This window comes from Passer montanus, unplaced genomic scaffold (genome assembly GCF_014805655.1).
Source record: "Passer montanus isolate IOZ18808 unplaced genomic scaffold, ASM1480565v1 scaffold16, whole genome shotgun sequence".
NCBI lineage: Eukaryota > Metazoa > Chordata > Aves > Passeriformes > Passeridae > Passer > Passer montanus.
This window is the reverse complement of record NW_024363160.1, coordinates 14,452,398-14,479,815: the sequence shown is the minus strand read 5'-3', so window position 1 is coordinate 14,479,815 and position 27,418 is coordinate 14,452,398. Positions and strand designations below refer to the sequence as shown.

Sequence of the window (27,418 nt, the reverse complement as noted above, 5' to 3'; positions counted from 1 at the left end):
GTTTTTGGTTTGTTTTTTTTTTTGAAGCTTATATTTTAAAAGAGAAGCAATAACTGTTTCTTTTTTTGATAACCAGATTGTATTATTTCCTCTTCCCTGAAGGATACCGTCTCTTTTCTAATGGGTTAGTATTCTATTAGAAAGAATTAAGTTTTGACATTGAAGTTGATTTTTTTTGAAAATATTCATGACAGGTCTGGAAACATCCAGCACACTTCACTTGACTCTTCAAAGTTGCTGCTTGGTAAGCAGCTGAGAGATAATAAACCTAGCTTGGACATCAAGGGTAACTGAACAGAGCCAAATCTAACTGAAGCCTTTTTGTTTAAGTTCATATTCATGACCAAAGTTTTAATGTTTGTATTCCTTCTTCATGACTCATTAAAGAATTCATCTAGGTATAAGGACTTTCTGTAATATATTTTCTGTAATATAGAGTTCTAAGAAATTACAGATTTTAAGCTTAAAAAGCTGTCAACATTTCAGTTCTACCACAAAATAAGATGAAAGTGTGTGAAAATTCATCCAATTAAAGTAACATTTTATTATTTTACTGAAAGTAAAACTGACCACAGAGGTAAGTATTAAGATAACTATAAGATTTCTCTTAAGACACTAAGACAGTTTCAAAGATATTCTGAAGCTGGAGGTAATCTTTCCTTGTACAGGTTTCTTCAGCTGCTGAAAAAACTGTAAACACGCCATCAGACTAAGTAAAAAAACTGAAGGATAACAACTCACTGAAGCACAAGTGTCCACTAAGTGTATGAATACTGAAATGACATTGTCTTTTTCATGTCTTTCTACTCTTCATACATTTTATCTGATAATTATATCTGCCAAGCTGTAAACCGTTGCTCCAGGACTTTTCCAGAGAAGACTGCAATGCCAAGCTAAAAGCTTGGCAGGGGAACTGCCTTTTCAATCTCACAGCTAATCTGGAAGGGTCAGCTACTCCTGGTGAGTGCTTTAAAGCGAAGGGACTTTGGCTCCCCACTCCAACAGCTCAGCACACTGTACAGTGATTTCCACGAAACTTTCTTTCCAAAAGTTAGTAGCAATTACAACGTATACAAAACTTAGTTTTATTTTAGTCTCAAGATAGATAGTTCTGCTGAGTATGAAAAGATTTGTTTTTCCTGAATAAGAAATACAAGGATAAACCAACTAATTCTCCTCTTTTTTTTTCACTCTAGGGGATTTTAAAATGAATGGGTGTGAATCCTAGTGTGGGCCTGCTTAGTATGTTCAGGACTTTTTCCTAAATTATAAGATCAGGTATTGTCATCAGTTCAGAAAAAAGAAACGGACAAGTTACTAATTAAAAGTTAACTTTTAACATTACTGTCATGCTCCAAAAATGAACAATTTCTCAATTATAATTTAAAGTGTGCTATACTTTACAGGTATTCAAGCACTAGGGGAATGCAATGTAGATCTATAATGCCACCTTTTTTCACACTGATGAAATGCAACTACTGTACACCAAAAGTAACCTAACACTAAAGTGAAGCTTAAATAATAACTCATTACCCCAAAGTGCTGCCTGTGAAATTATGTATATTAAATATATATTTTTTTTAATTATATTCCAAATACTAATAAGTCTCTGATGTAAGGGTGTTGGCAGAGGGAGCTGTTTTAATACATAATGTGAAATGCAAGTGCCAAGTGTTACATACTACAATGAAGTGCCAAAAGCATACCACACCACAGATCAACCCTGCACAGTGACAAAAGGTCTGAATTTAAAAAAATGCTTCAAAATCCTAGTTAATTGGTAAAATATTTCAAAAAGTCAGGGAAATCTACACAGTGACAAAAGGTCTGAATTTAAATAATGCTTCAAAATCCTAGTTAATTGGTAAAATATTTCAAAAAGTCAGGGAAAGAGGTAGAAGCAGAGGACTGCCGATGGGGTATAATAGTTTTGTGTCTAGGTCTCTGGCTGCAACTCTAACAAGGGCTTTTGTTCCTAAAGTTGCTTCCCCCTTTTGCCTGCTGCCCATGGCAAGAAACAACCTTGGGGTGGCAGGGAGATGAAACTGTGACCTTATCTTTCCTATCAATGTTTCTGCAACAGCTGTTCCCTTGCACATACAAAATGGGTTCATGGTCTCAGCACAGCTCCCAGAGGACAGCTGTCTCCATCACCAAAACCACTGCTATGACAGCCCATCAGGTGCCATTAATTGGTAACCTCATTAACGTCATCAGTAAAGACACTGGGGATCAGATTTCAAGCTGCACTGGTGCTGTACAGGCAGCTTAAGGTACGGAAAGCATCAGTGGCTTTGCATGACCCATGCACAGCTTCGGTGCTGATACAGCCTCAGCACTGGCTCAGCAGCCTCACTTGCAAGGCCAAGTGCAGAATAATGACAACTGTCCCCAGCTCCAGTGGCAAAGGGGACAGGAGTCTCCAGGGCACCCATGTTCCACATGTGGCCTGGTTCTCTGACATTACCAACGTACTTCCCACACTGGAAAAAAGCTGCTTGTTGCAGGGAGCAAAGAGGTACTTCCCAGACTAAACGTTCCTAGAGCAAAAATTAACAGCCTCTAATGGAGATCCCTCTAGATTTCTGCAAGGACAAATGAGCAGATTATTAAGGGGCTCTCTGTAATTGCACAGGTACTGTTACTTGGCCAGGGACAGAGGCCACTGGGGACTCAGGGTCATACCAGCACAAGCAGAATGCAGGGTCACTGACTTCAACCTGCATGGCATCTCAGCAGCAGCACTGTGCCAGCCTTGATGATGTACAAATATCAGCAAAGTAGGAACTGTAGGGGTTAGGGTCTGTTCTCAGATGTAGCAGCACAGTACCCAGAAAAATCAGGCAAAACATTGAATACACAATCTCTCTACCAGGATTGAAACAAAAGTAGTAAATATCATGTCAGATATTGGCAATAAGTTCTTGGTGCTGCCAGCAATGCCATGAGGCAAGTATCTAACCATGTTCTTCAGGAAGATTCTTCATGGAGGGGTATAAAAGCTATCTTCAGTGCTGCCAGCAATGCCATGAGCCAAGTATCTAACCATGTTCAGGAAGATTCTTCATGGAGGGGTATAAAAGCTATCTTTCCAAAAAAGACAGGAAAAACACAGAAGTTTGTTCATCCTTCCTCACACCTGAGGGAAGGCTTGTACCCTCAAAAGCATCATCAAATTAAATTAATTGGTAAGTAATGAATATTCCTTTTTTTAAATTTTTGTTAATATTTGTATGTGTGTGTGCACAGATCAGGTTTTATGAAATTACCTCTGCAGGCTTATGTGGGGCTCTTAAATAACTTATTTGTTGAGCTTTTCTTTAATTAAGTTACATTTTCCCAATTCTATCACTTTTTTCACTCCTGCAACACTTTTTTCACTCCTGGGTAACCTAGGCAAGAACAAGTGCCAGATGCAAAAATCTTGTGTTTCTGTGAGGAAGCACTGTTGCAGATAGTCAGATTATTTACACCACATTTTTTTTCCTTTTCCTCTTCCTTCCTTCCTCAACCATAAACAAAGTCTACAGCATGAAGAGGCCAATCCTTGCCAGCAGAACCAAGTTTTGAAAAACACTGCTCCACCATATGTTCAGTCCTGACCAGCGTGATAGTTCGGAATCTGACATCTGCAGATGGGGAGTTCATACCACCATTCAGCACAAACATGCTGCTACTGTACACTGAAGTCAATACTAGCCAGACTTTGCTTAGGAGAAATTTTCAACACTGATCTACAGTTTCACCTTGCCAACTAATTTTTGTTACACTGATGTAAATGAAATAGATATAAAAAGAATCTCAGAGAAAAATGGTGGCGCTGATGGGAAAAGGGAGTCCCTGCGAATCCTTTTGGTAATCTCCTGTAGAGGGAAAACTCTTCTGTATCAGATACTACATTGAAGCTGTTGGTGTAACAGAAAACACTTGTTAATGTTTCATATGACGGACCTTCAAGAAAGCCCACTAAACTCTATTTGGCCTGTAGGGTCATGCACTACAAGGATACAATGACCTCAAACAGTCCCCTGAACTTCTTTAAAGACCCAGTTAACTCAGTTTTTCTCTGAACAAGATATATCAAACTTGCAATAAGCACAGTACGAACCAAAGTCTTTCTTCCCTTTTCTGTTGCCCTTCTTAAAGCAGCAAGAATACTCTGCTTAAATGTTTGTGGGAGTGACATTGGTTCTTCTACAGAAGCACTAAGATAAAATGCATTTTCCCTGCTACTTTTAATTTTTCTCCCCCTTGCTCCTCTCTCATTCCCTCTGCAGTTCCTCATGCAGTCCAAACACTTTTTCCAGGGCTTAAACAGATTTATGGCTAGCAATTTCCACAGGGATTGTATGCATGTTCTCTCAGGCATGCCCAGGCACCAACACTCATCAGAGGGCTGGAAATCAAAATCTGTGTCAGTTGTGCCACCAGCAGTGAAATTCCATGAGTTCATATTTGTTGTGTCCCTCATTCATGCCTTTACTGTATAGCAGTGCCCTTCTTCAAAAGGCTGTACCTAAAGCCTCTGTGTGAATTTTCTTTAAAATGTTCTGCAGTCTTATCTCCTGTGCACATCTACCATCGATTATTAAATGGGAGAGCAAATGGAATCATTTTCCTTTATTATGTTGCTCTGAAACTGAAATGGACAATGTCTGGACTGTAAATTCATAGTAGAAATAGGTTAGATGTTCAGTTATATGAATTTTACTCAGAACTTTTCCTGCATCAAATGTGGAGCATGCCTGAGTAGCAAACAGTTCAAAACAATGGTAACTACAACACTGACTTTGCAAATTCTGTTATACTCAGTAAATTGAGCTTCCTAATTTTTATTGATATTAGCTACCTAATTTATTTTTAGTGTAGATAAGAGGTACATCCCACTTCTGATCACTAATTATGCTGCCCACTACCCCAATTATTTTTCTAACAGAATTAAGGGAACAGCTAAATAATGAAGGGGATCATTATTACTTCAACAATACTGCAAGAGGTGGTGTTTTGAATAAGCGGGTAACCAGATTTGCCCAACATCTGATGCATGATGAAAGACAGGGAATCAGAGTATTTGCAAGTTGAAGACTCCCTATTAATGAGATGCTTGCAAGTCTCTGCCTTAATCCAGGCATGCCCATGAATTCACTACCATACACTAAGATTTGCATGCAAATATATATAAGATATTGTATTATATGATGATATGAGATATATTATATATAATATTAGTATACATATAGTAGAGTTGATGAAAGAAAATATGCAAATGAAACAGTCTGCTGTGTCTAATGAAATTCATGCTTATTTTGTCATACCTACAATGGGTAATATGCAAACTATACAAAGCTTTGTCATTAATAGTACAATTCTGTGCTCAAAACATGAACCAAACACTATATTAACAATTCTCTGTGAGCATGCATCCTTACTTACACTTTCTCTTTTTATATAAAAAGAAGAAAGTTTAAGTTCCTCAGTTGTTTATAAGAACAGGAAGAAGAGTTGAAATACAGGATTAAAATTCAATTACGTTTTAAACACAGTATAATGATTACATTATTCATGAAGTTCAGAAGAATTTGGTGATCTGTCTCCCAATATCTTAAACTACTGTGTTCAAATTGTATCAAAAGTGTAGTTCACCAGTATTAAGTGACCTGTGCATTTTCTCACTCGCCTGTATGTATTGGCTGTATTAGCACTTGGATGCCTCTGGTACTGACAATAAAATCCTCTTCCTCTCATGGCATTCACATTATGTGTACAACTTGACTGATGGATGTGCCAACCAACCTACATACAGCTGGTTGTAATTGACAGTTTAGCTTGAATTTGTCATATAGGTCTCTTGAGCTGGAAAGTACTATAGTGAATCAGGGATAGGTGAAAGAAAAATCAAATGGTCATTTAGTCCATCCCTGACAGAAAAGGGACTGTCTTCTTGCTCACAATGTAATTTCTTATCTTGTCATAAATTACTCATCTGATCTAGGTTTCATCTGAGACACTATTTTACAGACTAGTAGGGTTAAACACAGAAACCTTGGCTGAGCCTATACCAAGAGCCCACCACAAAAGCTTTGCAGACTGCTGTGCTGCTGTTTCTTAGTTATGTTCACTTGGAGCACAGGCACAACACTAACCCTCTCTAGGACTCATTGGAGAATAAAGTTCCTCTGTCATACTAGATCATAGCTGCTAAGAAGGCATTATCAAGGGCCTCTTGGTGGCAGTGAGAAATAGGTGATCACCTCCCTAAGGCCTTGTCATGTCACTGCCTTGTTTCCAGCTTATTTCCCAATTCCAGGAGCCCAATTTCATCTCCTACCAAAAATAGCTTCCCTTGCAAGGGGTTCCAGCACATTCTTTCTTCACAAATAATAGCACAATTTAAAATCCCATTGAAGAATCACAGAATATTCTGAGTTAGAAGGCATCCACAAGGATCAGCAAGTTTAACTCTAAAGTGAATAGCCTCTATAGGGATCACAACCCTGAAAATATTAACAGCATGTTCTAACCAGCATAGCTAATTTCAGGATAACATTGATTTTAATAAACTATGACTCAATCTTCCAAACTATCCTATTCTCTCCAAAATGATGCTTTGCCTGCAAAGGACTAGGGGCACACCATCATCACTTTTCATTCCTCAGCAAACGCAGAGATCACAGTTTCACATGCACATCAGAGATGGCTACAGTTATAAAGCTTCAAATTTATCTCACAAGGAAAGCCAACATCTGTTTTCATCTTGCTGACAACATGAACAGCAATGCTTTTATTCTGCTGAACAAAACATTAACAAAGACTGAATTTTCAAATGCATATTTTGTTCATTTATGCATTGATTCAAAATTAAACTGCAACTTCTGATATACTGCTATACATACAAGAAGCTGCAATTTGGTTATCTCAAACTTTGACCATTTCTTTATGTCAGATTTGAGTCTTCCTGGACTACATTTCCCAAGACACACTGCAGGGGATCACATGTTTTGTGAAACATTTCGTAAAACCAAGGATGCTAGTGTAGTAGAAATTCTTGTGTCACGCCTCTCTGTAAATATATTACAATACTCATTTGCTTGCAATTTATAGGAGCCACTTGCTCCAAAAACACTGAAAAGGCTTCAATGCACTTGCACCAACAGAGTCAGCTATGAGGACTGAGTATATACTTCATACATGATTTAAGCCTTGACTGCTCTAAGAAAAATATGTTATTACTTTATTGACAAACCACATCAGCTACCCAAACCACATACAAGGCCAGTTGTAGGTAAGGTCTAAATTCAAAATTGTATGTCTACAACTATCAAACCAGCATGGATCACCAAGAACATTATTAGAAGACCATACAGGCAAGCCCTGTTCTGTTCTGTGCAAATAGCCTATTACAGTACTGCATTTTGTGTGCTACAGCCTTTGAAAGGAAATGACACAGTAATTTCCTGTCAAATCAAATAATTTCTAGCATAACTTTTCATTGGGGGCATTCTGCATGTATCCTGAAATTTGCTTTCTGGGGAGACAACAGGCACAGCTGCACATCTGCTAAATATGTGTGCTTTGTTTTCATGTAGGAATATACATGAAATTAAATTCAATTTGATTCACCAGTATTTTACTGCCATGGCAAGCTGCTAAATGTAGCCTAGGAAAAATGAACAGACCCTTGAGGTAGCTGTCACCAGCTGATACAATGAGTTTAGGTTGGGATTTCATTCTGTATCTGGGGTTTTATCCCATCCATCTATTCCCTACTACTGCCCTTTTTCCATCTTGTTCAGTCATTTTTAACAGCAACCCGCCATCTGAGAGTGCTTCACAACACAATGCCATAATTACACTCTCCCCCAGGGGTCAAGAATATATTTTACTCTTTTTTTTTTTTTGACAAATACATTTTAGGACTTCAGATGATACTGCAAAAAAAAATATTTTTGCTTTTCACTTAGATTTTGGATGTTGATGCAAAAAGCATTGCTCCATTTAATTTTTCCTGCTAGATCTTCTGCACAGATGCTCCTTTTTTTCTTCCCCCCCTTTTTTGTTTGTCTCCTTGTTTCTGCTCATATCTTATAGATGTTCCTTCTCCATCCAGTGTATGTTTCAGCCTATATATTCACTGAAATTTTTAAAAACTCCATTAAGACAACAGTGTTCAGTTGAGCACCCTATTGTTTGCTTTCATCCTTCTCAGAACTCAATTATACAGAGCATCACGAGTTACAAAGACAGACTCGTAGAACCACAGAATGGTTTGTGTTGGAAGGGACCTTAAAGATACTCTAGTTCAAATCCCCCTTCCAATCCCCCTTCCATGGATGGAGATACCTTCTACCATATCAAGTTGCTCAAAGCCTCATATAACCTGGCTCTGACCACTTCTGGGGATGGGACACTCACACTGCCCTGAGCAACCTGTTCCAGTGACTCATCACCATCACTGTAAAGAATCTCTTCCTTCTGCCCAATCTAAATCTGCCCTTTTTCAGTTAAAAAAGATTGCCCCTTGTTCTGTCACAACAGACCTGGTGAAAACTCCCTGTCCATCTCCCCTGTAAGTGCCCTTCAAGTACTGAAAGGCTACAGTAAGCTCTCCCTGGAGCTTTCTCTTCTCCAGACTGAACAGCGCCAACTCTCTCAATGCCTGTCTTTGTAGGAGAGGGATTCCACCTCCCCAGTCATCTTCATGTCACTCCTCTAGACCCACTCCAACATATCCATGTCTTTTCTGTGCTGTGGACTGCAGTCCTGGGCACAGCTCTCCAGGTGGGGTCTCATGAGAGCAGAGCAGAGGGGTGGAGTCACCTCCCTCAACCTGCTGTTCAAACTGGGGGTGATGATTGCAATCAAGTCAACTGATGCTATATCAATTCTCTGAATTGTGAGTTATTGGTGCTGCAGTTACTATAGCAATTTATTATGCATTTTTGGTCCCACAGAAGTCAACCTATTACTCTTAAGAGGCCAAAAAATAATGGCATTGATGTTGCTTTCACATTTGATCCTCCTGTGCTGCTGTGTTGCTGCAGAAGGAGTGTCTCCCAGTGAGATGGGACCTGGGAAATAGGGTCTTCAGCAGGTTCACTAGAATGCTCTCCTTCTCCAGTTCTTACTTTATGGTGCAGCATACTCACATAGCTTTTTTCAGGTTAGCTTTTACAATATGATTTGTAAACTTTAGAAACTGAAGCTTCTAGACTCCCCTATTATGAGGCCAAGTTTTATATAATTTAAGATGAATTCAGTGTTCCTATCTCTATAATTAAATTTGTCTGGTTTTGTTATTTTGAGCACCTTCAGAATTTTTTTCAATGGGCTTACTAGGCATTATGTTGAAAGGATTCTGCTCAAATTATATCGTTCATTCTCTCACTTTGTTTTAAGGATAATTAGTTAACTGATATTTGAATTAATGAAATAGGGTATGGAAAATCACTAAATTGCCCTGAAAAATCTTACTATTTAGGAAAAAAACCTGCTTTTTTATTTCCTGTCTACAGAGTCCACTTGGGACATTTGCAGAGTTTAAAGTGGAAGTTCTCAAACATGAGAGACCATTTATTCCTTAATAAATCAACAGTCTCTAGAACCACACTAACTACCCACACTTTATATACTCATCAATCAAAAGGCTGATAATGAAATATCCATGGTCCTTGAGAGATTTTGAGAACTGACAGGGAGTTGTTGCTAAGACAATCTTTTCTGTGTAGGGATTGCTAAAGGATTTTTGAATGAGGGGGTTTTAAACACAAAAGTAGAATTTTTATGAGCATTTGACTGGAGATGGGATTTTTAAAGAAAAAATTACAAACACCATGGGACTCACAATGAAATAGTAACAGTTGATAAGACTCCATTTTTGAGCTACTTTAATATCTATAAAGAAAAAGAAAGCTTCCTGATCTTTTTTGACATTGACATCTTTAGGATACAGATACAATTTTGTGGTTAGTTTTTCATGAAGTAATAAAATTTTTATTTTCATGTGCGATATTACTATTGGTCAGATATTTTACTAACTTTTTAGGTCCCAGAAGCATTTTCTTAAAGACAAAAGGAGTCCTCCAGCTGTATTCTATGCCACACAATCCAGCCTTTAGTGAAGCTGATAAAAAAAAAGTTTTGTCTTGTTATGGCTAAAAGAAAAACCTCTTCTGGTACTTGGGGCTAAAGACATTCCTCCTATGTACCCACTCTCCCCAGTTTTTGGGCTGACCCATCAGCTACATGGCAGAAGGAACCCACAAATCTTCCTCACGGGAACAAACCTGGCTTCAAAACATATGATAATATTTGCATATCAGGGGCCTAAGTCCATGTTTTCCTACGACAACCATATGCAAATGTTTTTATTGCCTATAATAGCCAGTATAATACCTTGAGGGCCAAAAATGGAGCAACACTATTTTCAGCAACAGCTGTAACTATTTACTATGCTACATACCATACAGCCACCTGCACATGGTAAAAAAGCACCAGGGCTGGTAGCAAGACACGTCTCAGGTGCTGGGCTCTGGCAAAAACAGAAAGCAACAGTGAACACCAGCAGTGGTAGTGGCACTGGCACAAGGTTTTATTTACATTCCCTGCACCTCAAGTCACACCAACCACGACACATTGTTATTCACAGCAAGTATTCATAGCTGCCGTGATGATGCACAGCAGGGTCTTATGTGGCTTCACGGTGAATTTTCTTAAATTTGGGGCTTGTTTCCAAACTTCTTTAAGTCAAGGTCATAGTTCCCAAGGCCCATGCTGTCTGCAGGCTACACGGCCATGGTGCAGGTGCACTGCAGGTGTGCAGGACAGCTCCAATGCAATAGGTACCAGCTGTATCACTGCATACACACCAGCACCCATGCACAGCAACACAGGAACAGGGCTGGCTGGAGCTCAAACCCATCCATGGCTGCCCACACAGCTCCTCTAATAGAGGAGGACATCACCAGCAAGTCCAGAGGAGGGCCACAAAACTGATAAGGGGACTGGATCTAAAAAGATGGGCTGAGAAAGTTGGGGCTGCTCAGCCTGGAGAAGGCCATGTGCAGACCGCACAGTATCTGAAGGGGGCCTACAGGGAAGCTGGAGAGGGACACTTCATCAGGAATTGTAGTGACAGGACAAAGAGCAATGGGTACAGATTGAAAGAGGGGAAATTTCGGTTAGGTGTTAGCACGAAATTCTTTACTGTGAGGGTGGTGAGACAAAGAAACGGGTTGCCCAGGGAGTTTGTGGATGCCCCAACCCTGGCTGTTTTCAAGGCCAGCCTGGACAAGGCCTTGAGCAACCTGGTCTAGTGGGAAGTGTCCCTGGCCATGGCAGGGGGTGTTTGGAGTAGATGATCTTTAGGTTCCACCCGACCCTTAATATGCCATGACGCTATCACCCATCAATCTCCAGCATAATGCTCCCCGTGCTTGCAGCAACCACTACGCCGGGCAGGCACAGGGCATTCAGTGCACTGAAAATAAACTGGAGACGATGTTTCACCGTACCTCACGGCATTCCCTGCCCGCACTGGGTGCAGGCACAAACCCCACCCCCCCGCCTCAGTCACCCGCAGCCCTTTCCCTGGAGGGCGGGCACAGCCCGTCCGCCCGGGATGCGGCATTGCGGGGGGAGCGGGCCGAGGGGCGGCGGTGGCCGCACAGGTGCTGCCGCAGCCCGTCGCCATGGGAACGGCGCTGCTGAGGGCGCGGTGGCCGGGCCCGGCCGGGCCCCCCCGCCCGCCAGTGGGAATGAGGAGCGGGTGTGTGTGTCTCTGTGTGTGTGTGTGTGTGTGTGTGTCCCGGAGGTATTGCACTGTTTCCATAGGAACAGGCGGGGGGAGGCGATGGCGGCACAGCCGCACCCTCTCCCCGCTCCCCCTCCCCCGTGCCCTCAATGCCAGCCCGAGCCCTGAATCAATTAATGGAGCCGGCACCGGGCTGGGAGAGGGGCGAGGGCTGTGCCCCCTCTCGGGGCAGCCCCCGCACCCAGCTGGCGTCGCGGCCGCGCTGCTTCCCCAGGGGGGACCCCGGGACGCGGGTCCCCGAGGGCTGGCCCGGCAGATGGTCCCTCCGCAGCCGCCCCCGTTCCCCGTCCCGTCGCCGGCGAGGTGCGCCCGGGGAGAGGCGCTGGGGAGCCCCGGCCGCACCCCGGGGACACCCGCGGGGAGAAGGGGCGGGGGACACGCACACAACAACAACAAAACCCCGTCCCCGCACGGCTGTTTACGGCACCATATGGCTGCAGGGGGAGGGGTGAGGGACATGTCTGCCGAGCCGCCGCGCTCATTATGTCCGATGGAGTCACGGTCACCGCGCCTCCGCCGCAGCCGGGGCGCGGGGGGACAGCCCGCTGCCGGCACCGGCGGGCGGGGGCGTGCGGCCAGCCCCGCGGCCCAGGGACCCCGGCAACCCCGGTGGGGACAACAGGGCATAAACACACAGCGGTCTGGCTGCCCTGGTGCGGCCGGAGAGGGAAATCAACTCCCTTCCCCAAAGTCTATCTCTGGATCTCTCAAGATCTATGTATAGCCTCGGCGTAAAGATGAACGTATGGGATAGAGCTCTATTTTGGATCACAGCGTGGCAATGCTTGAAACGTGAAAAGGAAAATATAAAATAAAAAGGTCTCCTGTTGTTTTCTTTTTTTTTCTTTTCTTTTTTCAGCGTGGCAATGCTTGAAACGTGAAAAGGAAAATACAAAATAAAAAGGTCTCCTGTTGTTTTCTTCTCTTTTTTTCTTTTATTTTCTTTTTTTTTTTTTAATCGGTGGGGTTTGAGACGAAAATCTGACCCATTTCCGGGCATCTCTGTCTATGGCTGGCACGTACGAAGGGCTGGGAGGGAAGCCCTGAGCATCAAACGCTACCCCGAGATCCACAGCGATTAATGCTATTTTTTTCCTTTCCGAGCGAGGCAGCCATTCATTTCAGAGTAATCCTTGCTGCACGGCGCTGATGGAGGCACGCTCGGTGCAGCGCGTCCTGCCTCTGGAGAGCTGTCTCGGCTGGGGCAGGGGAAATGCTTTGAAATGGCTTATGTCTTTCCTCTCAATGATTCATAAGATAGGCGCTAAACCTTGCCATTATTAGAGAGATAAAATCCACAGACTATGGGGTCTGATAATAGGCAACTATACTGTTATCCATATTACCTTGTAAAATTGAAGTATTGATTTTTTTAAAGCATGGTTTGCTACTTAGCAGACCAATCCCACTACTATTGTAGTCAGTGAGATTTTGCTATTGACTTCAGTGGGAACAGCTTTTTGCCTTTAAAATGGTCTATTTCACATTATTATGGTAATATCATTCAGCAGTTCTTAAAATTGGCCTTCTTGGCCTTGGACATTTTAAAAGATTTATGTAAAAATTACTTCAGCTCAACTTCTGCACCTCATTTCTGCTCATGTTTTGTCCAAAGTTTTGTTTGGATAAATCCTACAGATAACTTAGTGTTCCAGATGGTTGTGGGTGGACTGGACCTAATAGATTCTCCAGTTATGTGTGTTTAAGTGTTTTTTTGTTTTGGTTTGGCTTTTTAATTTTACAGAAGCCTAGATTTAGAAACCCATTTGTAGATCTCCTGTTGTGTGCAGCTTTGAATGCATTTGGTTTCTCACCAAAATAGCATGCCTTCCAAAGCAAGATTAAAAATATTAAAATGCAGCCAGCACAGGGAGTGGTTCAGTTCGACTGATGCCACAAAAACAGGCTGATCCTCCTTCCATAGATAACATACATCTGAATCTTGGCACCTGCCATTGGATTGGAATTCAAAATGAGAAACAGCAGGCCTTGAGGTCTGGAAATAAAGGCAGCATAGGGGGAAAAAAATGTTCTCTGCCTATAGTAAATAATAAACTGCAGCAGTAAAGACAAATGACAAGGATTGAGGAAAATACACTGTGGGCATCAGATAGATATTGGGGCTATGACACAATGGTAAACATATCCAAATTCAAAGTGCTAAGTGTATCTAGCACCTATATTAGCTGTTTGCCTATTTGTGTAACTAAAAGCTTTTTATTGTCTAGCAACATTCTGCTCAGCTACTTTTTGCTACATCATGCTGTGATACTCATTGAACTAACTGTTGACTAATAGACTCCAATTTGTAATAAATAGATAAATGGTTGGGAATAGATATTTATCCAAAATTCTGCTGATATCAAATTTCCGTGAGAAAATGCTTCCCCCTGTGCCTCCCCCCTGCCGTCCCCAAAAAATTGTTTCATTTTCCAGGCAGTTTTGTTATGCAGTTAATATCTTAAGTTGTTCTGTGCTTTTAGGTAGCTGACAGGTATGCCTAGCTGCTTAAATACTACTTTTGAAGATCAGAAGTAGTTTTATTACCCAGTCAACAGAATGCATCTGTCTTCTTTTGCCTGCTTTATTTCATTAGCTTTATTATTATTATTATTATTACTATTACTGTTGTTGTTGTTGTTACTGTGAAATGTGTAATATGTGTTCCCTAGGCTTATTTTACTTTCCACAGCCTCCATCTCTTCCAAGGCTGACTTTCTTGCTTTAAGGATCAGCTCATAGGAAGCTATTAAGCCAAAGTTTGTTTTTACTTGATTGGCTTTAACACTTCACTCCATTTGTTCTCTCATCTCACTTTCCTTCCACTCTTATTAGAAGCAGGGTTGCTCTAATGCAAATATAGTTCAAAGAGACAGAAAAAAGAGAAAGAGATCTGAATTCTCCTCATGGCAGATGTCCTAATGCAATATCTGTGGAAAAGGGAGATTACTTTAAAACAAGTAAACAAACAACCTCAATAGTGTAATTGAGGGTGAATCTATGTACTGTGTGTGTTTACTTGGTGAGAGATGCTCGTTTATTTCACTTAAATATATGTATGGCTTAGAGGACTGAAATCAAGCTAATTCTCTGGTTTGGTTTATTCCTCCTTGAACAATCAGAACTTGGGGATTTCTACAACAGAGAGCTGTCTTCACAGTGCATTGCATTGAGTGCACTCCAATGTTGCAGAAGATTATGACCAAAGAGGTGGGAGCAGGGTGTCCTTGTTGTTATTTTAGAGCTGAATTTGGCCTTGCTGTTACTAAACCTTTCTTGATATTTTTATACATTTTATAAACTTCTCTATATGCTTGTTAAGCATCGGTCTCTAGCACATTGGAATTTACCTTGGCAAAACCAGATAGCACTTACATATAAATTATTCTTCACAAATAGAAAAAATATTATCTAAATGTGTCCGACTGAGGTTCAGTCATTGTTACCCAGTCAATCAACACCAGCTGATGGGGACATTGAGTGCCAAGGGTAGTGGTTTGTGGGGGACTCCTCCCTCAGGCACTGACCCCAAGCATCAGCCAGGGGCTGCATTATGTCCTCAAAACAGGGGCATAACCTTTGTGCCAAAAATTTTTTAAAAATTATACAGACCTTCTGCTGGTCCTATCCCAGGAGGGGATCTCACCTACCATGATTTAGGATGACAGGATGGGTCCTTCAAACCTCACTAATGTCACTGGCTTAACTCCTTCCAACTTCCTTCAGCTACAGTGTTTCAGCTTTATTGTAGGTCTCTTGGTTCACTTTTTGGCTCTATTAGGCAAAATACTAATTTACTTTAAAGTGCTATCACTTAATCATCTATATTGTACTTTACTTATTTGCCTGCTTTTAAATTACAGCAAGAATGATAATGCAAATTTTTTGAATGTTTTGAAGTCTGTATATGTGAAAATTTTCCTGACTTTACATCCATTAAAATTAAATTTATTAAGAAAGAAATCTTGTAATTACCTATAAATTCATTAAAGTTCAGTGATAAGAAGCAGAAAAAATACATAGTTCATTACAATTCTATTAATTGAAATGTTCTACTTATTAATAAAATTTGACCTGCTTTCTCCTATTTAGGAATGCTTTTTCCTACTCAGCTTTTGAAAGCAGTCCTTTTGCTTCCAGTTCAAAATGTAAGATTCAATTAGGAATACAGGTAAAACAGTACTTTCAGTTCCAGAGTTTCCTAGAAGTCTGATGTATCTTGCCAAAATTGAGATGAAGAGAATAATACTGAAATTTTCTATATAGACGGGCAATTTAAAAAGAAGAAATTAGTCTTATTTTAACTAGCTTTATTCACTTCCAAAGCTAGGTTTATTTATATTGCTTTATAATTTGCTTAGATGCAAATTTAACTATTTGTAAGCTGCCTATATGCCCAGTTCAACTCTCAGTTACACCAAAACAATAACAATGAGGCCTTCTACATTAGTAAGATGTGGCAGAGGATTTGTGTAAGTTTTCAAAAAAAACGCAGGGTTGTTGTGCAAGAAGTTTACAAGAAACAGCCTTTTGAGAATTCTGGTTTTTGCTGCTGCATTCATACAGAATTTGCTGTCCCGTTTCCTTGTTGGATAAGCCCAAATTGAGACAAGAAGAGATAATATATGAGATCTGCCTGAACTACAGTTTTTTGATAGATGGCTGGCATTCAAATATAGCACTCATTAAAAGAATGCTGACTGTTTGATCAGTAAAAATTAAATACTTCAGTATTACAGCAACCATAACCAGGGGGCTTTACTGAACTCTCAGAATATAAAAAGATAGAGGTTATCAAAAGATGCCATTAAAAAAAGCTACGACTATGTCTAGGTTAAAGGAGGAAGGAAGGAGCTATATTCTTTTTTCTTTTCCACTTCCATTTCTTGAGAAATGCAACAGGACAAGTAATCCAATTACATATATGCCATACTTCCTTGTCCCATTGGTCAAAAAGCAAAGTCTTTCACAAATTGTCATCATTGGAATGAGCTAATTCCTCTCATATTTCTCATTAATTCTCTAACAATTCTGCTCTTTTTTTCTTTTCTTCCTACCACAGTAAGGGTTTGCTAATAGTCTCGACAAATACACACACTCAAAAAGATGACACAGGTAGACAAAAATACAGAGGTGAAAGCAGCACATTCCTTGTCAGCACAACTGCAGTAAATTGTAAACCAGGGCAGCTCATTGCAAACTTTCTGTGTAAACCACAATAATCTCAAGCACTGGTTCACACAGTGCTGGACCTCAGAAACTTGATTGTCGCTCTCCTTCCTCCAGACTAGTGATATCACCACAGCAACGAGCCACAGAAGCTGCTACAGCCCAACTGACCAACGAACAATCTAGTACCAGACTGCAAGGGAGTCTGCAAAAGATGTTTCAGAGCTCAGTAATTAGTAAATAAACAAATTCCTAAACAGAATACTGTGCAATAATGAACAATTTATTTTCCACTGCTATAGCATCAGCCAACCTAAGACATACTTAAAACTTATTAAGTTATTCATGAAACGAGCATGAAGGCTGAGACCTTTTAACCAGCAGTGTTAAAATTCAGTACAAAGTGGAAGGGGATGGGAGGATGCTGGGATTTCAAGATGCCCTACCAATCTTTCCTTGTGTTGAATGGATGGGCTGGAGCATGACTCAGCCTGATAGAGGCTCTACGGGACAACCCCTGGGGAGAGGCTGCAAGACATCAGGTGAGAGCCAGGCAGCAAGTTCATGGCATCACTCAATGCCCTCCCTCCTGGTGGCACAGAGCAGGAAGGGCGTGAACATGACCTTGTCCTCACTTCTGCTGCAGCTGCAAAGCTGAACTGACATAAAGAGCATGCTACACCCTTATGAGAGCCACAGAGCTCCTGTAAAATCCTTGGAAGAAATTTTGGATTAATCAGTCAGGGTTTCTCTAGGGACAGCAGTGCAGACTTTCCATTCGCAACACTTTGGTTTATAAAAATGGCCTAGCTTTGAATTTACCTTCTGAGATGGTTGTCAAAAGAGCCTTGGGACATGAAATAGAATTTAAAAGGGTAACGACTGAATTTTCTCTGCTGTTCACCAGTATTTACATCACACTATTTCTCTCAGTTTCTTTCTACCTCTTACATGTCTGTTTTCTGCTGAGCATTTTTTCTCTTAATGTTTATATTTTTTGGGTGATATAACCATTTAAACTACTGCTCATGTAAGTACCCTTTTTCTTTGATAAGGTTGGTTTCCTTTCATGGACCTTTCATCTCTTGTAACCTTTTAGAGATGAGATAAATACACTAAGCATGCTATTAAAGACAAGGACATAGCATTTAATGTATGAGAATAATAAGTTTTCAATGTTATTCTCTATACTTTTTCTAATGCTGATTTTTGTTATATGTGCAGTGCTCATTTTGGACAGACTTATTGATTTGTTTGAAACCATTTCTAAATATTTCCCTTGAGATATTACACTAATTCCATATATTTTAGATGTGATTGAAAAGCTTGAATTCTTCCTTTTCTCTCCAAAAGCTAATATCATGATGGCATAAAATGTAAATTATCTGGCAACGGTCTGTAGGGAGTTCTGCCTCTGCCATGATTTGTCCCTTTTTTCTCCCTTTGTTGCAATATTTTTATTTTACCTCCAATTCTTCTTTGACTTAAACTAATTAATTTGCATTTCCATCCATTGTTGAAAAACCCTTCACATCCCTGAATTTTAGGTATATATATGTACACATACATTTGCTTATATTTTTATATATATATATATATGGGAAGGGGTGTACAAATGCACATTGGAGTGCATTGCATAGCTCTCAAATACTTGCTATGGTTTCCTAGTTCTTCATCAGTTTTCATTTGTGATCATATCCAAAGTTGCAACCCTGCTTTAATAAATCTGTATCAGATGGGTTTCATTTCAGAAGGAAGCAAGAAACAAAGTTTTAACCTGAAAATTTCTGAAAGATTGTTGAACACAGGTTGGAAGAACATCATTAACTGCCACAAAATCCAAACTAGTTCCACCAGAACCAGCTCCAGTTCATATTTACGCTTAAGATAATTTTTAATTACTCTTACTGGTTTTTTTTTTCTTAGTGTTGACATATGATCCACTAGTCTGTTATTTCTATGAGCCTTTTTTATACCCTGTTTTTTCCCTTTCTAGTACATTCTTGTCCATACTGCTGTATCATTGTCATATATAGTGGCAAATAGTATATTTTAGTAGTAATTTTAGTTACTTCATTCTTAAGTTCTTTTGTGGTTTTGAATTTGTGCAAGCCCCAGTGATGTGCTGGAATGTAATATCCCCTCTTTTTTATTTCTGCATTTCTAACTATTCTTCAATTTTACCACCTGAAAAATGTAAACCCAAGATAGGTACTTCTTTATCACCCACATCAGAAAAGATACATATTGAAAAATAAAGTTTTGTGAAATGTGCTTATAGTCCTCATCTTTCCTGTCCACTGAAACCTCTGGCCATACCTTAGCTGCTCTTCTCTTATTGAGTCTAATTACCTGCATAATGATTTGTTTGTTACTCATCTTCTATCAGCTCAGGGTAGTGAAAGTCCATTCCTAAATGTGATTTACTATATACCAACACAATACTGCTTTACCCTACAGATAGGTCATGATTTAGTGGCAGCTACTTCAGCTCTGAATCTGCCTTGAACAAAAGTTTTCTACAAGCTCCACCAGGCAGTCTTAGTAGTGGTATGTGTAAATCCAAAGGCAACAAAAAGAGCAATCACAAGTCATATTAATTTAAAAGTTTTACAGTGAGTTAGATTCATAAGTCATTTAAGTGCAAGTAATCTCACCACGTAAATTTTCTCTAAGTACAGTCAAAATGTTGTAGCATCCATGTCTCGTATTAAAATCTCTGGGGTGACAAAATGTACAAAAGCTTCAGACACACAGACCTTACTATCAATATAATACATAAAACCTCTCTTTTCCCTAAAGAGTTTAATTACAGGCTCTGAAGTAAAAAAGGTTGAATGGGCTTCATCCTAGGCAGAAGTAGGTCATTTGATAAATGTCATCCTTCCAAGTCTATACAGAATATTTGTTCCTGAAAAAAGTCTCTACTTGAGGTTAAGTCTGACATAGATCAGTTTTATTAAGTAAACTGTTCACTACAGATAGCCCCTTAAGTTGAAGAGTATCCACATGTACAAGGAAATGTTTCAAACACCCCATTTGAATTTCAACAACTAGGCTGTAATGCCAGCAGATGCACACAGTAACTGTCAAGTTTTGCAGCTTGCAGAGTTATTGAATAAGCAGTTAGAAGGCTGTACAACCGTCTGTGACAAAGTTGATCATCGCTAAGAAAATCCATGTGCATCTGAAAAATGCTCAATGCCATTACCTGTGGCATTTCTTTCCTGTATATTGACAATGCCTGGATATTGTATGTTCATAAACCATTAAAAAATACCTTGCTACTGGAATTGTGAAGTTTTGAGACTCATCTATTTAAAGAGAACAAAAGGGTAATTTAAGCAAGCTGTTGGATCACTTTCAGCACTCTTGCCGGACAATGGAAACAACTCTCATTGCACCAACTAACACTGTCTGAGTTTTCTAAAGTCAGAGAGGCTTCTGGAAGGTTTAAAATGACATAGACAAGACAAAAACATCTTTTACATCCTGTAAAGCTCTACTAATTTTGGTGACTGTGTTGACCAGTCAACCTACTCAACAAGGAACACAAGATGCCTGTGATGCTCTGCAATGCATGGGAGGCTGCAGAATCTGGTATGATCCTCCCTCCTGGAGAGTGTGTTTCCTGCCACGCTGTCTCATGATCTTTCTCCACATCTACCTCATTTATACGCTCTGCTTATTTTGTTCCTCTTTTACCAGCAAACTCTCAACAGGTGTATCCTGCATAACTGGGGAAGATTGGGACCCAAATAGCTTCCTTCAGACCAAACCTAACAGCTGCTAGTTGCCTCCTTTCAACAGCAGACAAACTCGCAGTTCAGTGTCAGCCAATTTTAATTTATTTTTGTAGTGTAAAATGAAATTTGAATCATTAACTCCCACCCACATTCATCCAGCACTGCACTAGCCTTCTTCTCCCATGGGCCTGTGTTCATGGGAAGCCCTCTCTACCTGCAGTGTCCCTGTGTACTCTCCCCAGATCCTGTCTCCTTTCAGTCTACAGTTGAACAACAGCAATGGTGATGATCACCCCAGAGGATAGAGAAAGAAAGTTTCTCCGTACAAAGATCACAAAAAGTCCCATCAGGCTGTACTGATGCCTAACAGCTCATGTTAGCCCTAACCTTCCAGCTTATTTCCCAGTAATCACATAGCTGTGTAGCCACAGAAACAGCACTTGGTACGTCCAAAGAAAATTGGGGCTGGAGTATCTGAGCAGCAGTACTGCATCATGACCAAATCCAGTGCAGCTTCACTGACAAGAGACTCAGGGTGAGAACGAAGAAACAAGTTCACTATCACCTCTGTCTTCTCAGCAAAGGTTGACAGAAGCATGAAAATCCAACTGTGAAGTTTTATTTCTGATCACTGGAAAGGTTTGGGCTTTTGAGCTGCAAGTCTGGCCTTTGTCCAGGTGATAACACTGAAATTTTCATCCTGTCTCTCCATATGTATATATGGGATTGATACATCAGTGCTAGGTTTTGTTTGCACACTGCTACACCCTATTTCATGTTTCTAAAGTAAAGTCAACATTTTCTAACCTTAAAACACTTAATTTTTAAAAATCTGCTCTCTTTGGCTCATTTCTCTTTGAAAATTCCAACTCAACATTGTTACTAAGAAATCTCAGCTCCTCCTGTCCCTTTGCCTCTCACACACGCATGTGGAGATGGCATCTTGCATATGGGCGCTTTAACATTTTTTAATTCCAGGACAGAGTTTTTCTCTTTATTGATGATCACTCCCCTGAATGCCTGCATTAAGAGTTGCCAACTAAACCGGTTTTGTTCCATCTGCTGTGACCATTTTCCAGCACTCCCTCTCTGATTCACCAGCATCCCTCCTCACCGACTCCATCAGGAGGTCTGCAAACAGCAGGGCAGAGGCTGCGGGTAAAGGGAGGAGACAGAGCTCTGCGGACCTGAACAGGGGTTAAGGAAAATGTGGTGGGCACTTAGAACAGGGCGGATGTGGCAGGGTTTGAATACCACTCCTGAGCCTGGAAGGTGCATTTAATGGGACTGTAAAACTCCTGCAGCATCGTACCTTGGGATAAATTATAGCTCACCCTCAGCATCACCTTTCTGCAGTACTTAACTGCCATTATGTGCTGGCAGTTCAGTGGGATACAGAGCTACCAATATACATTTGACAAACACTTTTAATTTATTTTTTTCTATGGATAGGTACAAAAATGGGGAGAAATTAAAAAATAAAAAGCTTATTTTCAAATTGCTACAAAATGCCCTAAAATAATGAACAATTTTAAATGTAAGATAGCTTAAAGCAGTAAATTTTGACCTATAAGCTATTTATGTTGTGATCTGTTTTTTCTATTGTTCATAAACAAAGTAATTTATCTAAAAAGAAAAGGAACATAAACTGTATCTATCTACTATTATTCATGTCCAACCAAACAAGAGGTGGGTTGGGACATAGCCTGTTCTTTAGAGCTGACTGGTCTATAATTTTAAGCCTTAAATCCTGTAATCAGGTTCAGTAGTACAGCCCTGCACCTGCAGAAAGCCTTGCTGGTCTGCTAGCAGCAACCCATGAGGTACCAGATCCTCCTGGAGGAGCTAAAGATTTAAACTAAACAAAATCTGGTTTCAGAATGAAAGTTCATTCTCTGCTTATAGTTGGAAAATATAAAAGAAAGCACGGGAAAATTCATAGATTAGCTCTGTGATATCATTAAAGTCAATGGAGTCATTTGAAATTAGTAATGACATAAAAGTAATCTGAACTTGGCCTTTGAGGTTATATTCTATTAGTTTTCTAATGCTGTGTAAATTCTATATTTAAAACTATCCTGCAGTCATCTTGATCATTCTTTTTTAATGGAAAATTCTTCTTAAAGTCCACTGATACAGCAGGCCATTATTTTATAACTTCTTTTTAGGGTCCATATTTGTGTCCACATACAACATCAAGCCAGAGAAAGAAGACTGGTGAGGAGAAACTTGTTTCCAAGTTGCCAATCAATAAATAGCTCCAGCTAAAGAAACTATGCAAAAAATAAATTTTAAAAATACACCATAAAACGTGTACAGTTAGAAAGGATATCCTACTAGAGATACTAGTTCCATATCTCGTCATGGTTGGTGAGTACCAACTATTGAAACTCGACAGTGTCAACCATTTGGCACATTTGTTGGCCTAATGTGCTTTATTTATACAGTGTGTCTAGGCTAGATATCATTTCACTGCTTTCACAAAGTGCAGCTTGGGCTTGATGAAAGAAAACCTGCAGTGGTGACAGAAACAATCTGAAAAGTTGCAGAAGTGAAATACTCACTATGTTGCACACAGGAATACCTTAAGCATACAGAAATAGCTTGTTGTGTGCTGTCCCACCCTGGACCTAAAATGGCTGTTTTGCAGGGAATGTTGTTGCCTGGTGACCAAAAGTGCATCTCCTAGGCCACAGAGGGATGTGAACATTCAGAAATTGATTTGTTCCTGTTGCTCTTGAGGAGACCATGCCTGTAAAATAGATTAAGCCAGCACATAATCATCTATGCATTCTCCTTGCTGGCACGCTTAAACTTGATACTGAAGGCAGGCCTGTGATTTTGAGCTACTTATCAACCAGGCAGGGGAAAACCAGAATAATACCTCGTGCACTACTGCCCACAGAATATGAAAGTAGACCAAGCCTGAGCTACTGTGAGGCTGCAAGACACCCTGCTCAATTAAGTCTGTGTTGTACATCTAGCCTGTTCCGGTGCAACCTCCCAGTTGCTATCAGGCTCTCTTTCTTTCATTAGAATCAAGTAGTTAATTAGCCCCAGCCTGTCCTCTCTCCTTCTCTCTTTCCCTTTAACGCAGCAGTAATGATGTCTAATTACCAGCAGCAGTGGATTACAGCACCATCAGGAGCAAATCTCTCTGGCTGACAGCAAAGCTGAGCAGCAAATCTTAAAGCTTCAAGGAGAGAGTAATTCCTAACAAAGTATTTGAATATTTGCTTATTTTTGACCAGCTTGTAACTGTAGAGTCCAACTTGTAATTTCATCCATCCTGATATTGAACAGGGAGTGCTCATGCAGTGATTAATTTTAAATTGAAATTAATTTTACCTATGGTGAGATCGAGTGATGGACAAAAAGAGGGAGAGGATGAAGATTCACAGTTTGGGGCTCTGCCACATTTTGGGCCTGTCCCTGAGGACTGGACAGGCCCAAATGTATGGGATAACCATGAGAGAGGGGAGGAAAAAACAAAAATTATCACAAATTTTAAAACTCTTAAATAATAATTAAGAGTTAAAGAAATGAGAGAATGGGCTTTTAAGGCTTACCAACAATTACTGTCTGATGAAAATCCAATTTTTTCTCCCTGTAACTTGTCATTCCCATCTGGGTGAAATTCTAGACCTCTTGAAGTCAATAGGAGCTTTGCCACTGACTTTCTCTGCGCCAGGGGCTGCATCCCTGTTCTGTCAAACATGTTCTTTCTGAGCCTTCAGTGCCTGCCAGGCACTGCCCAGCCCTGGCAGTAGCTCATACAAACCACTGCCACCCTGTGGGTCTGCTTAAATACTCCTCTGCCTTTTGTGGTGGGATAGTGACACCAGATTCGTGGGTTTAGGAAGGGCTGGCATTTGTTTTTTAGAGCTGAATGTTGCCGAGCATCCCCTTTTCCCATTTATGTTGGAAAACAAATTTCTGATGGCCAGCAGGAGGAAATTGTATGTATGTATTCTGAAAAGGTTTATATGTCATTGCTCAGGTTATATACAGATATTCAGGAATTGCTTACAGATAGGTCATGCTAACTTGTCCTTTCTTGATTTCATTATTAGTCCTAATTTTATTAGAATTTCTCCTTGGTTGCTAAACTATATGAAAATAGTTACTCCTATATAAATATAAATACATGTATAGGGACATACAGAGACATTCACAGCTAAGGGTGTGATTCCCACAAATGTACATAAGGTAAGACCTGCAAGATGCTCGACCTCTCACTGAAATCCCTTGTGGGAAAAAAATAAAAATAAAAATTGATTCTGTGTTCTTAAAATAGAAAACAGGATGGAAGGTGGGACTCCAGGCTTTCATGGCCTAGCAAGGGTGAGAGAAAATAAACAAGCTTATCATCACTGAGTCTTGTGTTTCAGAGGACCAGAGAAGCACTTAATTTTTAAATTCCATTGTGTAAAATTAAGGTTATCCTTTTTATTTAGTAGGGCAGTCAATGTCATTTTAAAAAATAGTGAATTTGCTTACAGTTTTGAACTCATAGTGAAAAAATAGTCTTGGGAATAAACAATCTTGCCCACTGGCCCTTCAAAATAATTATTTCAGTGAACAGAAGGGATCTTTAAAAACACTAAGCTAATTGGAGACTTCTGCTTTAGGCAACCTTTTTGTTATAAATTGTATCTATGGTACTGTCTGGGCTCAGAGATGAGCAATCAATCTTGTAACACTAAAACAGAGATCTGCCAAATCATCTGAATCTATAGACAGACCTGAAACACTTCAGTGAATAAAAACCACAGAGAAAGAAAAAACTGTCCAGAGCTTCTCTTTTACTTTAAATCTTCATATTGAAAATCTCCTTAAAATTAATTTCCCACTTCTGCCTCCTCACAGCCATGACGGCACTGATGACAAGGGGGCAAATACAAGCCAGCCCCTGGGAATGCCCAGGTTTATGACTTCAGCAAGGCAAAGAGAGGCAGATTTCCCCGGCAGCCTACGTCACAACCCAACCCAGAATACTTTCCAAGAAGCCCCCTTTGCTGCGCCACCCAGCAACCTTCCCGTCAGGTCTGGATAAGCTGCCACTCCAGGCAAAAAAAAAAAAAAAAAAAAAAAAAAAAAGAAAAAAGAAAAAAAAAAGAAAAAAAAAAGAAAAAAAGAATATTGCTCATCCAAGCCAAATGCCCAGGCAGGAATATTTTTAATTGCCGGGTTTCCTTTCTCGGCTCCCCCTCCACACCCGCCCCACGCACAGACAAAAGAAGCTTAGCTTGCGTGACCCAGCGCATAAGAAGTAAGAATAATGATACATTAAGAGAGTTCAATAGGCAAAACCTACTTGCAACCAACAGTCCCCATCTTCTTAAATAGGAAAATCTGTCGCTCCTGCCACCACCAAGCATAATAGCTCTCCCTCTTGCGCCGAGCCCGTAACGCCAGCGCCTGCCGGGGATGCCACGCTACCCTAGCGCATCGAACGGAGTGCTGAGGGGCTCCTGAGACCCCAGAAAGTGCCACAAAATACACCCTTCCCTCGGTCATGCGGAACCCCGTCCTCCCTTTGTTGAGCATCCTCTCTCTCCCGCCGCCCCTTACTAGCGCAGCCGGCGCTTCACAGCCGAGCCGGGCACATTCGTGGCCGCTCGGCGGCGGCGCCAGGGCTGCGGGATAACAATAAAGAAAAAAAGGATAAAAATAATACCAACAAATGAAAAAATAAATAAATAAACCCCAACAGAGATCCCGGGGAACCACCGCCCGGCGCCGCGCCTGGCTTTGTGCCAGGCAGGGTACCCCGTGCGCCATCCATCAGCCCCGCCGGCGGCGGCGGCCGCTGCCCGGGGCCCGGCACAATGGCCGGAGCGGCGGCGGCCGCGGGACAATAGCGCACCCCAAGCCCACCGCAGCGGCCCGGGGGGGACGGGAGGGACGAGGAGGACGAGGAGGACGAGGAGGAGAACGACACCGACCCGGCGGGGCGCGTTGTGCGCACGATCGCTTTAAATAAAAGGACCCACAAAGACCTCGGCGGTGTATAATGTGACAGGCAAACGCAACATGGTGATGATGACTTGGGGGAAGAGGGAGGAAGGAGCCAACTGTGGCTGCGGCTCCCCCTGCGCCTCTCGCTCCCGGAGCGGGCTGCAGCGGCCGACATAGAACAAGGAAGACAATTCTCTACTAACCGTGGTTTTGACTGGCACGTACAGCACTTGCTTCCCTCCTCCAGCACCACCACTGACCTCGTCCGAGTTGCCGAGCTGGAAGCCTTTAGATTTGACCCAGAATTTGAATTTGGCATTATCCGTGGAGCTCGACTCGGAGCCGTTCAGGAGCTGGACGATCCGGTCGTATTTTTTACGGGTCACCGTCTTGGTTTTTCCTGAGTCCCCGTAAGTCCTGAGACACCAGTCCTGAAACTGGCGGTACATGTCCCGGTCGCTGCTCTCCATAATCTCCTAATACACACACGCACACATGCACACGCCGGGGCGCACACACACACACACGGACACGCACACAGACACGGGCAGACACACGGACACGCACACGCCGCCCCGAAGCGGGCCGGGGTACGGGGCCGGGCCGCCCCGCCGCACTTTGCACCTGTTCACCCAGCGCTCATGAAAAATGCATCCACCTCCGAGCCGGAGCGAAGGAGGTCCCGGTGCAGGCAGATCCCAGCGGATTTTTTTTTTTTTGTTGTGGTGGTGGT

At 41.2% G+C, this 27,418-nt stretch overlaps 1 protein-coding gene across 3 annotated transcripts in view; it reads right to left on the bottom strand.

The window, feature by feature from the left end:
- The window catches only part of NOL4 (nucleolar protein 4), a 189,912-nt gene extending 162,521 nt beyond the window's left edge, over positions 1–27,391 (bottom strand). For 2 of the 3 annotated variants that reach the window (XM_039703095.1, XM_039703097.1), the window contains exon 1: positions 26,889–27,391. In XM_039703095.1, the coding sequence (XP_039559029.1) occupies positions 26,889–27,155 (267 nt within the window). In that variant the 5' untranslated portion in view covers positions 27,156–27,391. The remainder of the gene's footprint in view (positions 1–26,888) is intronic. The other variant, XM_039703096.1, reaches the window with a different exon arrangement.
- Between the last annotated feature and the right edge of the window lie 27 nt (positions 27,392–27,418).